Source organism: Lytechinus pictus, chromosome 9, assembly GCF_037042905.1.
Source record: "Lytechinus pictus isolate F3 Inbred chromosome 9, Lp3.0, whole genome shotgun sequence".
NCBI classification, from domain to species: Eukaryota; Metazoa; Echinodermata; class Echinoidea; order Temnopleuroida; family Toxopneustidae; genus Lytechinus; species Lytechinus pictus.
The window spans coordinates 16,673,524-16,687,291 of NC_087253.1; the positions used below are offsets into that span (position 1 = coordinate 16,673,524).

The 13,768-nt window shown below is 36.8% G+C and overlaps 1 protein-coding gene across 1 annotated transcript in view; it reads right to left on the minus strand.

The window, feature by feature from the left end:
* Positions 1-13,768, minus strand: part of LOC129267644 (lutropin-choriogonadotropic hormone receptor-like) — a 43,339-nt gene that overhangs the window by 15,245 nt on the left and 14,326 nt on the right. Inside the window, exons 4-7 of the mRNA XM_064104366.1 lie at positions 11,463-11,678; positions 8,148-8,291; positions 7,343-7,411; positions 5,844-5,915 (exon numbers count right to left, since the gene is read on the minus strand). Of these exons, the coding sequence (XP_063960436.1) occupies positions 5,844-5,915; positions 7,343-7,411; positions 8,148-8,291; positions 11,463-11,678 (501 nt within the window). The remainder of the gene's footprint in view (positions 1-5,843; positions 5,916-7,342; positions 7,412-8,147; positions 8,292-11,462; positions 11,679-13,768) is intronic.

Consider the following 13,768-nt stretch of genomic DNA (forward strand, 5'->3'; position numbering starts at 1 on the left):
AACTTTAGATATTTATGAACCACTTATATGCAACAAATATTACAGTTATGAGCTTTAAGAACTCAATTGGTTACAACGCTTCTCTATTTGCTTGAGTATAATTATCCAACGCACTCCACCGTTCTTATTGCCTTGAATGGTTTCATATCTCACTTAGACAGCATACCGGCGACAATAGGACATATTGCTTGAGAGGAACATGGTACAGTCAAACTTTGTTTTCTATCTCTTTATTTAATTATTATTTTAATTCTATGTTCGCTCATTAGTTAATCAATTGATCGTTAGTTTGTATAATAATAGGTATAATGTGCAACATTTATGTAGCGCTTAATATAATATTGCATTACCCCAGCTGCTTTAGTACAGTTTAATCCTTATCAGACGAACCTAATAACACTCTTATTCCGTTGAATGTTCTGATCTCTTACTGCTTTGCGCTTGTCTCGAAATAGGCAAATACTACAACATATTATATTTTAGGGATCTACAAACTATAAAAGCATTTGCTTTTTAGTGGCTAACTTCATAAACACGGATATTGATACCGAATGCTACTAAGATTTAATTTTACATGTTGACTCATTGAAAAAAAAACTATTATCGTGATTGTGCATATATCTCAACTCACATTTTTGCATGATTCTGTATACCATGAAACGTCCTTGTTTTATATTGATATTCTTTATCTGAAATGAAATGAACACGAATTTGAATTCGAATCGAAAAAGGGTACATCTATCCTATTCTATCCCAGATTCGGGGTCAATATCATGATTCCTCTTATCTCACTATCCAGATGACTTACATTCCCAGGTCTTGCCCCTATTTCTATCTTATCTTGGAATAAAAAATCAAATGTTTCCAATTTTGCCTTCCTTCCTCTAATATTGGGCTTTCCTGAGGTAATGGAAAATCAATTGAGAAGTTTCCATATATCGCAGCCGTATATATATACGATACAAAGCCATCCCCATTGGAATAGACAGAATTGGTTCTTTCTCTAAAAAAACGAGACCCTCTGCCTTCTTTTCAGGCGCTAGACATATGAGAATGGAGAAACGTAATAATAATATGTAATGTTCTGTTTGTTATATTACATTTAATTGTATAATTTCCATGGTCGTAAAAAAAAATCATGATTGTAATTAGTTTTATCATTTGTTTGTGTTACGCTTTTGCTTTGAATTCTGTAATAAAACCCTCCATTAGGAGTGGAAAATGGTCTGCATGACCCACTAGACGAAAAGCTTATGCAGCTGAAGAGGCTACCCTGGGTTGATAATAGTTATCATTGTTGATATCACTATTATCAATATCATTATTATTATTATTTTCATTAATGTTGTTGTTGATGTTGGTGTTATGTTTATTATTATGATTATCAGCAGCAGCATCATTATAATCATCATCATCAGTATATTTCGCTGGGACAGACATTTCAAATAGCGTGAATTTATTGCACTGTTTTCAGTTCTCTCAAGGATGTTAATTATTTAGTGATCAGCTCATCTCCCTGTGGAAAGTGTGGAAATTACAAATGTGTCTTTAAACAAAATATGAATGAATATAAGCCTTTCAAAGACATCAATCCCATTAATTCCTTAGCCAAGAATAAGATTCGATTCGTCGAAAGATATTTCAAGTATAAGAGAGATCTAGCGTAGCAGTCGGAACGGACCTTAAGAGCGGTAGCGACGCACTTTGAATGTCAGCTGTAATCAAGATTATTGCATTGAGTGTATTTCAAGAGCAATGGTTATGAACAATATATCAAAATTAAATTCAACACAATAAGGCCTATATATAGATTGTAGAGCTGGCTGTAGATATATATGGATCAGGAAAGTGGGAGGGCGGGGTAGTAAAAGATAAAGGGACAATACAGTAAGTGAATTCTAAGATATCTTTCACTATTGTTTTTTTTTTACAATATCCTATACTGTTTTAGTATATATGTATGCACGTTAAGGTGCAGCGCGATAGAGTCTCATTCTTCCTAGAAACTAATGATTTCGTGTGTTTTTTCTATGAACAAAAAACAACAACACTAGCACTGCATTATCATTGCTTATACATTATAATTAAAATAATTATTAAACATTTATTTCAACACACATAACAAATTGTATCCTTACAATACTCATATACATACAGCTTTTTTCTGTAATCATTATATATAATGAACACAGGAAAAAGCTACATCGATGGCCTGGAAATCTGTGAACTCATTTGTATGTAGTATTTACACAAAACCACACATTTACAGCTTAATTAGCTAATGAGGGCCGGGATGCATCGGCAACTCTTCCAAGCTCCGACTAAATTAGCGCAATCACCATTTCTGTTTTACAACCAAATGACAAAACCACCTTGGCTCCTTGACATACAAGTACGATGCCACAGTCACATAAACGAGACCGACTCCAGACCGACCCAATCTATTACGTTATTTCCAATGTCATTATCATTGGTCGGTTTGGAGTTGGCCTCATTGGTGTGACAGTCGCATGAATAAAGCTCCGCATTTCCAATGTTCTTTTAATCAAGGGACATGCCATGCGATGGAGTGCGCGCAAATTTCGTCTGATACTTACACGTACCTGGGAATTTGGAATGCGGTATTCGGCACAAGGGATGTATATTTCAGTTGATAGGCAGTTTATATTTGATTACAGATAGTAGGATTGTATGTAGATCGTTTTTTTATTATTATTATTTGGATCGCAAGCATGTACCGCATAGGCAACATGCAGCTGATGATGGGGTATTTCTTGAGCGATGAAACCTTGTCTATCTAAATGAAAACAGTAACTCCAAAAACAGGATATATTCCTTAGAGTTTAAACAAAAAAATAGGTCAAACGTATTTTGATATGACATAGCCTAAAAGGAGATTACCCAATATTATTTGGCAAATGTAAATAAGTTATATCTGTTGGTTATGGCCAATTCTTCTTATTTTATTGTTTTAATTATTAGTAGTAGTAGTAGTAGTTATTAGTTATCATTATTATTATCATTTTTAATTCGAAATGGAAAGTTGAGACTTGAACAAGATATTGTCGATTGTTTTGTATAATTGAGTTTTACAGACGTAATTCAATATCTACTTCCATCAGGGTCTGCCATTTAACCCCGCCATTCGAAAGACATGGGAAGGGCTCGATCCGGAAACTTCCCCCCATGAAGCTTTAACTACAGTAGCACGCCACAAGTGTGATGCCCCCTCCCCCCTAGAAAATGTACCGAAAATAAGTCTTAACACCTACTTTTGACATTTTTTTAGACGTGTGGCTTCTAGTGTACAGGCACAGACCACTTGCTTTCGCAATTCGCGTGGTGCATTATAATGCAGAGTCTGAAGTAGTGAGACTAGATTCACTATACTGTGGCTGGCTCTTATTTGACCCAGTCAGAGTCTTTGGAGTCTAGTCTTCAATCGAGACCTGTTATTGGTTAAAGTGTCAAATATGAGTCTGTTCCTACAGACTATGCGGCTTCCTTAGTTCAAGATTCACCGCATTGTATTACATATTCGTTTTTTCCCCTTTCTGTCTTTTTACCAAGCCCCTTTTCTTTCCACATTCCCTTTTCGTGCCTACTACATTATCAGAAGGTACCCCTGGCCAGATAAGAATGAGTTTCTCAATTAATTCAAATAAATTCTTAACGACGCAGCTTGCAATGCTGTTGTCAAATTAATTCGGATGTCGTCATCTGGTCATTTAAAGTCGAATCACGGTTGGTGATTTTGCAACACGGTTCTTATTGAGGCGAGGCAATACCTCAGATGAAATTTTGATGGGGTCGTCTATTAAGACCCAATTCATTATTACGATATAAATCAACTAGTTTCTCACTGGCTGATAATCATCTCATATATGTTTTCATGTTCAGGTCAACCATGCACAAAAAAAAAATAATAATAATCATTTTAACAACTCGTATGTCTTAATATTAAAGCTATATAGTTATATGTAATATCCATATCATTGTCTTCTGGCTGTGCCAACCATAATGCGGTCAGAACATTTTCTAGCGGATATCAATGTCATCCATGGTTCTTATGCCTGGACACCATTTACGTCATAATTAAAAAATCCCTTAGAATGGTAGTCACCCAGAAATCACAAATACATATGCCTCAATGTTGTTCAAGATAATTCTCAAGCAATTGTGAAATATTGGTATTGTAAATTTAATTACTGTTTCATCTGTCCCGACATATATCATCTGGCTATATTATACATTGCAAAACGGGTGGCCCAGCAGGTTAATTAGCTAAGGTGATTTATAAAAGGTGATTTTTTATTAAAAATTAGTGGCAGCTAGACGACCAAACAAACTCTTTTCATTTGTCGTTCTTTCTTTCTTTCTTTCTTTTCTTCTTTCTTTTTTGTTGTTTCCCAATTTTCTCAACCTTTCATGCTTATTTTATTCTTTACTTGCCAATTGTAGGCGAGATTGCCCCCACGGGACCATATTTGCGCAGCAATACACCAAACCAAACCTAACTTATTAACAAATATCCCCACATTTTACAAAACGACACAATAATTGAGGGTAAATGGATGTCAACATTTTCACTTTAAGATATCAGGGGTACGTGGTCGCCACCCCTGCCCCACCCCCATGGATACTGCTATAGAACAAACAACAGATCATTTACCCCCATAGTTTTTAAAGCAAATTCATGTAAATGGGATGAACATTTTCAATCCACTCTAAATCCCAGGGTTTCGTGGAGGCTGTATGCTTCCATTACATCATCCCCGGGGCTCATCCTACGCCACTCATAAAGCGTACTTTAAATCGTCATTAATGTAGACATTGCTTCAAAGGTCATTGTGGATTCTCATTGGATACCTGATGGTATTGGGCAGCAGTGATTGGTTTCATTAAACAAACTACTCTCAATAGTTCAATATCCTCGGGAGCTTGTCTTCCCTTTATCTACCGCAGGGCAAGCGATAAAGGGGTCATTCACACTGTAATGGCATGGGGCTTAGGGCTGCTGCCCCCAACAACAAAAATGGTAATTACAATAACATTAATATATAGATGTTTAAAAAAAATATCTTCTTGAACATCGTTGACCGAGAAAAGAAAAACAAAAAGGAAAATTATAATCAAGTAAATTATATGTTAAACTCTGTCACTAAATTAGATATTCAATATTTTAGTAAGGCGTCTTGCTCGCTCGCTTTGCTAATAACATTTTAAGAATTTCCCTATACGCCATCTTCTTCCACCTCAAAATTTTTGACTTATTACACCAATGGACATCAACCCTGATATTCTAATTGATTTGAAGGGATAAGGCACATCTTTTTTTGAATAATTTGATATGCAAACTTTACCCTCACAAATGGCAAACGCCATCCACCTGATTATGGAAAACAGAGCAAAAAGGCCACCATCATCAACTAAAACAACATCAACAAAAGCAGCATTGAGTAGGGTTTTCCATACATACATCGTCCAACTTTGGTACCCATATTTTACAATGACATTTAGTGTAGGATACATGGCAATGATTAAATGATAATATACTGATGGAATGTAAAATTAGGGAAAATGTGTAATAGAAAGAGGGGAAAAGGAAGGAATAGGGACTGTAGACGATGTACTGTAGATATGGTGTGTGTGTGAGAGGGTGGGTGTGTGTGTGTAAGAGAGTTTGAGGGTGTGTGTGTTTGTGTGAGAGAGACAGACACCCAGGAAAGAAAGAGATGAAGAGAGGGAGAGAGCTAATAAGAGAGCAAATAATAACTTGAATGAAGGCTTACACTCAAACATATTTACAGAACTACAAAATATGACACAAAAATGATACTTACATTTTACGGAGACTTTTCATATGAGTGCACAAATCTTCTGGTAGATGTCTGATATTGCATCGGTTTAGGGTTCTACAAGAATGTAAAACAAAAAATAAGAAATAAAACAGAAATATGTAAGACCCTATAGAAGACAAAAACTCTTCAAATTGCCAGGCAAGAAACACATGCAATTTGCTTTATTAATTTTCGCTAAATAGTGACTGGTTAAATTATGCAATTTTTCTTTAATTTGAATCCTATTATTTAATCTCAACTGATTTAGAATTAAATTCAATTCTGCAATCATTAATATAAATCCAGTGCTCGGCTGGATCCTAACCAATTTCAAATCCATGAAGTTTTGAGTATTACAAATTTGCTAAGTCCACAACTACACACTCTTTCTCCATCTCATTTTATCCCTAGAAACATGAAATAATAGAAAATAAAAATAATATCATTGTCAATTTGAAGTATACAGCTTGCTTCACATGCTGCAGGTAATTTATTGTCTCCATGGGTTGAGAAAACCTATAGACAAGATTGGATACAAGTGCTAAAGCTATTAAGGATGGGGTCCCTGACACAAAAGATAAAGATAAATAAGAACAAAACGAAATAAAACAAATAATTGCAGCATCCAGACCACTCTGCACTTTTAACGGTTGATCACTTTAGATAATTGAGTACTTCCCATGCACATAAAAAGTGGCATAATAACAAAGATAAATCATGCACTAAACACTGCAGGGGCTGCGGAACCGAAGAAGGGGGGGGGGCTGGTTGGTCTTCAGCCCCTCCCTCACACAAATTTTTCCAAAGCTGTGTACAAAATCGTAAAAATTACCATTCGATTGTGAGTTTTTGCATGCTCAGCCAACCCCACCCCCAACTCTTTGATCAGCCCCCCCCCCCCCACTGACTTTTAAAACTATTCTGCGGCCCCTGCGGTGACGTGCATGCCCTCCGAATTATTGGGCACTCTGCATCAGTATACAATATAAATGCACATTTTATGTTATGGTGCTTTGGTTGCAATAATCTCTCAATTCGTTTTGGTACAATCCATTTATCAAATGTATTTATAAGCCATTAGCAAGTCCATTTGATTTCAGAGAACACTTCCTTGTCAGTTGGCTTGAATGTTGGAATATAAATAAGTGGAAGACTAAGATTTAAAAAAAAGTAAGAGATAGATAAAAAAAGATATAGAGAAAGGTTGAGAAAAGGTAGAACGACAAAGAAATGGATGTTACACAGAGAGACATGGGGTAAGAGAGAGAGAGAGAGAGGGAAGGGACAGACAGAAAAAGACGGAGAGAAGAGAGAGAGAAACAGAAATAATTTGGGAAAGAGGAATGTAGAAGTTTCAGTTGAAGTTGTTGAAAGGTGAAAGAAGATGAAGAGAAACGGGAAGGAGGGAGAGAGATGGGAGAGATAGAAAGATGGAGAAAGAAAGGGAGAGGGAGATAGTGATTGAGGGAGAGAGAGGAAAAGAGGGTGGAGAGGTGACTTACATTTCTTGTAGGTTAAATGTCCCGTTTAGATCTGGAAATTCTTGAAGGTTTTTAGCATCTGATATGGCTCTAGACATTATAAAGAGAAAAATATGCATTCAAATCATTACATAATCTCATTTATCATAATGTCTACACAAGTCATAATTGATACCATATTTTTTTCTATTTATTTTAGAAAGATGACTGTTCAATTACATGTATAACCTGAAATACTAAGCTTACCTAATAACAAAAGTGATGGTGATAATCATTATCATCATTATCATAATCATCATCATCAACATCAACATCAGAAAAATTACCATCATCATAATTATCAATGTACGTGTATATAATTTTAAATGTAATCATTATAGTTGATTTCATCACCATCATCATGTTCATCACCATAATTGTCATTATCACCCTCATCACCAATATCATCATCATCATCATCATCACCACCAACACATCATCACCATCACCATATCCACCATCATCATCATCATCACCACCAAAACCATCATCATCACCATCATCATCATCATCGTCATCATCATCACCATCACCACCACTATCACCACAATCACCACCATCATCAGCATCATTACCACCACCATCTCCACCAACATTTTCATCACCATCATCATCATCATCATCATCATCATCATCACCATCATCATCACCACCACTATCATCATCATCACCATCATCATTATCACCACCATTACCACCACCACCTCCACCACTAACATCATCACCATCATCATCGCCGCCATCATCATCATCATGGTCTCCTAACCCCGTTATCACCAGTACTTACAGGACGGTAAGAGCGGAAAGGTTGGTAAAAGCCTTGGTCCCAACTCCCCTGATGGGATTATTATTGAGATGCAGTTCAGCAAGCTGGCGAAGGCCGAAGAAAGCATGATCCGGGATGTAGCTTATCTTGTTTTTAGCAAGATTCCTGCAAAAGGGTGACAAGGGAATCCACAAATATACCATTAATTAAACATGGAATTCAAGGCAAAAGGAGTTCTAGGCCCCAATTTCACAGAGGTTTGCAAATGATTGCAAATATGAAAGGACAACTCTGATTGGTTCTTGCATCGGTGATGAGCACAAAATGCGCATGCAACAATGAACTTGATTTCCCATAACCATTTGACCAATTGATTGCAAACCTTTGGTGCAACCTGGCGAGGCAACAGTAATCGAAAATGCTTCATTTTGATGATGTTCTGGTTATACTGAAATGGTAATTTTTGTACTGCTGACAGTAAACACGTAAACCAACATTCGAACTTTGAGCTATTTGGAGGAAACGATCAACTGTCGTGTCTGCGGGCTTGCGTTTGCCAACATTCTTTGCAGATATTGGGATATAATTGGCTTTATTTATAATTACTGCATAGAGTGCTATGATAAAAAAAGGATTATTCTTATGATTTCAAAATGACATGAAAAAGGGGGGAGGTGTCAAAAATGATTTTCCCCTCTTTGCAAATATTTACTTTCGGTTTAAGGACAAAAATCTAAGATATGAATATTGTATCATTGTTTAGAATCTGTGTTTTCTTATCATTATATTGGTAATTTTACTTATTGTTTTATCATTTTCATTATTCATTCATGTAAATGCTCCTTCCATTGAAATGTTCAAATCCTCACTTAAAAATCATCTTTTTTCAAAACTAGCATAGTTTGTTTAATGGATTCATTGTTTGCATTATTCAGCCCATCTGTGCGCTCTGAAAAAACCGGAAAAAGCGCCCTATAAAATGTTATAATTATATTATTATTTAGATATTATTATCATTAATAATAATATTATTATTATCATTAATAATAATATTATTATCATTGTTATTATTTTCATTATTATCATCACTGAAATAATAATAATAATAATAATTATTATTATTATTATTACTACTACCACTACTACTACTGCTACTACTACAATAATCTTTATCATTATCACTTTCATTATCTTCACAAGGTTTTGTTGATCTCTCCTGATTTTCTTTTCTTTTAACAAAGACTTAGCACCAAAGCAGGCAAGCCATAATTGCCCAGAGCATCTATCAATTGGCGCCAGATCGAAGCATGGTTACCCACTAACAGTGGCGTACGCAAGAGGGGGTACATGTGTTCAACCCCCCCCCCTAAATGTTGTTGATCCCCATCCCCCACCACAGAATTCAACCCCCCTAAACAAATGGTGAAGACCTTTCTATTTTTTTGTAAACATTTATTTCAGCTTGACCCCCCCCCCTCCTTCAAAAACCCTGCGCACGCCACTGTGCACTACCAACAATTCTGACAGGAGAATGCTTCAGCGCTAAACTGAGAGCAGATATCAAAATAGTTTGAGCTCTAAAGACAAAGGCAAAACCCCTGGGACCATTGCAGATGGATGAACTCAATATTAGCATGATCTTTTCAAAGCAAAAGCAGTACTTCTTCAACTTTTATTTATACTCCGATGTATTATGTCTACTTTTCTTTTCATCCGTCTTGCGAGACCCACCTTTCTCTTTTTGTGGCCCATCTAAAAAAAAAAAATCTGTTATTTAACAAATTTCAGTTAAGTAACATACGACTATTTGTAAATATTTATTTCTGATTTAGAGGCCCGCCATGAAGTCTTCTCCTGTATAACTTGGTCTCGAATAACAGAAAAAGCTAAGCACTTGATCGAAAGGCTTACTTATAACGCGTGATTACATTAATTATTATGCATTCAAGCGTTAGTATCAACTGTACATTATTCACTATAAGTTTGTGTTGCAATCCCTGTCTGGGACTACAGGTTCAGAAAAAAATGTTCTGAATTTTAAGAAAAGGGCATTCGTTTTGGACGACAGAAGCTTCTACGACGTTGGACAAACATACATTTATCTGTGACGTTGTCCATTATCGTTGTCGGGTGTTTCCGTCCTAAGAATGAATCGTTTCGATCGATTTTGGGGACAACAGGTTCTCATGTTGACATATTGAAGCAAGTATTAGTGGTCCAAACTCCGTTGTTTTTATTCTATTTTTATTTTTAGTTTTCAGTGAGACGCTGATTCTTCCCCAAAATATTAGTAGGAACTCAACAACCGACAAAACCTCATATTTGACGAACGCGCAGATTGTTAAGTCGTCAACTTCTTTGTCGTAGAAGCATCTGTCGTGCAGAATGAAAAGTCTTTAATAATGCTGATAGGGAGTTTTCGCTGTTCCATGACGTTTGCTCCGGCGACAATTGCTCCGCTGTAAATTCCTCACACTTATCGAATGACCAACCTCAAGCTTGGGTTCAACACTATACCCTACCCTAAACCTTACTCTAAACCTAACATAAAACTCTAATTCTAATCTACAACTTAGACGAAATTAAGCCCGGAGCAATTGTCGAAGGAGCAAACGTTGTGTCGCCATTTTCGCGTCGCAACGTAAGGAGTCTTCAAGAACAAAGAAAAACATATTGGTCGAATGCCTTTTATGACAGATTCAAAAGAAGTCTTTGTCGAAAATTGGTAAATCAAGCAGTTTCATCCTGGACTCTGAACAAACGATGTATTTGGTTTTTAGTCAGCACCTATATTTAGGACGAATCTGCTGTTCCAGTTCACCAACTTTCGACAAAAGACGTTCCAGATGTTTTTGTTATCTGACAGGCATTTTCACTAAAATTACGGTGTTCTTGAATCAGTTCTCTCGCGGTCTAATCAGGACGGCCGTGAATCTGGCCAAGGTCTGACATTTATCCAACAGCAACATCGATGATGATGTAGTTAGTATGGTAGCACCTTGAATTTTGCACACGGCCCACAAACTGAAATTGAGGTTGCAAAACTCCAGAGTCTCATCAACGAAACCGACTCCAAGATCCCGTAAAACAAAGTTCAGCGGCAATAAATCGCTAAATAAAACGGCCTATCAAGATCACCGTTGCATGCGCATTTGTTGAGTAGACTGATGAGGAACCAATCAGAGTGGTTCTTTCAAAATATAGCGATTAATCGCACACCTTTGTGTCACGGGGGCCCATGCAATTCAAACTACAAGATTTCACCATCGGAATAAACAGGTTGGAATCGGTTTCTCTGATGTGGCTGCGACATGAACAAGTACACAACAAACTTACAATGTTTCCAGTCTGGGGTTGCTGATGAAGGCATAGGGGCGGAGCTGGCGGATGTTATTGTTGGCCAAAGAGAGGTACTGAAGTTTGGACGTGGCTTGGAGGGCGCCCTCTGGCACTTGAGAGAGGTGGTTGCTATCCAGGGAAAGATGGTGGATGTCTGGGATCGTAATGAGAGCGTCATCCGTCAGATTACTGAGGGCATTGTCATCTAATAGTCTATAAAAAAAAATAATGCGAGAATAATTTTGCTGTTATAAAATAATTAATTTCAATAAAAATACGAACAAATTTAGAATTCTGTTAACATTTTTTTGGGGGAAAATCTGCCAAAGAATGACACTAATTTTCCATAAATTTACATTTTCTCAAATGGTTAAGAGATTAAATTTGCGTATAAATCGATATTTAGTGAGAGACATCCATGTCTCTTTGAATAAAGTCGTCATGAACAATTGAAACTCGATTTATCGAATGACATGAATTGTTGATGAGTGTTTTTATTAGGTTGCTTTCATCATGTTTATCTATTTCCTTCTTCATCTTTCTCCGTTTATGTCATTATAATCCCTTCCTTTATTTCTTATAATGCCTTTTTTCACGACATTCTTCTTTCTTTTTCTCCATCTAGTACATTTTTTTCCACCCCTCCTTGATTTTTCTTCTTCTCCTCTCTGTATCTCTTATTATTTTCTTTGGGCTCCCCTTTGTCTAATCCCCATCTTTTTTTTAATTTTACCCATGCTCACGCACACACACATTCTCTCTCACCCCCACCCTCTCTCTCTCCCTCTCTGCATCATTCTCAATCCTACTCCATATGTATCGGACCTAAAAGTGCACCGCGACCCACTCGCCTTGGCTCCTCCATAATCGTGTCAAGTACATCTCTCATCCCCTGGGGAAGGACCCTTTAAGGACCTCTTAAGGGTCTAGAAGGGCCGCTTTAGTCTCTCGGTATCCATAGATAGACTGAAATCAGTCATAAATTATTCATGTTCCAAGTATCCGATACAGTGTCTTCAAGATAAAAACCTTGATATGAAATTTCAAAAGGGACGTGTGGTAAGGTTCATTCACATCACATTACAATGGGTTTATTCATATTAAAAGAGTCTTGCTGTGGGCACGTTCAGGCTTCCGCAAATCTTGCGATTGGTCTGCGACCCGATTTTGGAATTAAATTTGGAAAATCAACGGAGACTCGGAATTCTAGGTTCAACTTTATTTAGGTAAACCAGTTCTATACAGGGTCATGACATCACGCGATGGACGAGCTTATGATGCCATCAAATTTTCAGTATTACACGAACTTACAATTAAACACAAATGTTGTCCGCAAAAAATGCGACAATCAGTATTACTTTAAAAGTCATTGCTCACTTTAACATTTTTTTTCAGAAAGAAAGTGTCTACATACGTAAAGGATTTCATTTCGAAACATGAAAAAGAAAATGAGACGTCATCTAAAACCATTCTTTCGTATTAAGTCCTTACAAATCGGTGATTAAAAAGTCCCTGTCAGCACTTTTTAAATAATGGTTCTATGTGAAATAAATGGACCTGTTTAGGCTAAAGACTTCTCATTTTAGCGGTTTTTTACAGAGTGATCTATGCATGGATGTCTGATGTCAATATTCATCTAACTTAGCTGATTTTTTATCAACATGCCGTCGTAATCATAAAACAGAGCTGATCAGTCAAAATAAAAGTAAAAGAAAGGACATTCCCCCCGTCTTACGTAAATGATAGAGTTCGGGAAAACGGTGACGACTGTGGTCATTATAAGAATCTGCTAGGGGGAGGGGGTTCACTGACGGTTAAAATCAATATCAAGGCACCGTTGACTAATCGAATCCCCCCACAAAACAATTTCTGTTCAATTAATTTCAGGGATTCGTAACTGCCCATCCCTCATAAGGATAAGATGCAGTGCATTCAACTTTAAGCCTGCTGATTATGAACACAAGCATTGATTGCCGATTACATATCATTTTCAAATATTCTGGTTTCATTTCAAGACAGCTGAGATGGGGGCGGCCTTGCGAGAGGAGAAGAAGTAGGAAAGACGACGCCCCTACGATTTTGCAACCGTTAAGAATTAGGAGGATAAAGAAGACTATTAAACCAGGGCCCCGTTGCACAAAAGTTACCAATAACTTTGCCATGTGTTGTAACTTTCATATAATCCTTGATTCTGATTGGCTGTTGATGAGCGTTACCATGGAAGGTACCATTGGATGGCAAAGTTACTATATTAACAACTTTTAATGCAACGCGGTCCAGATGGCTCGGGTATAATGCAACAA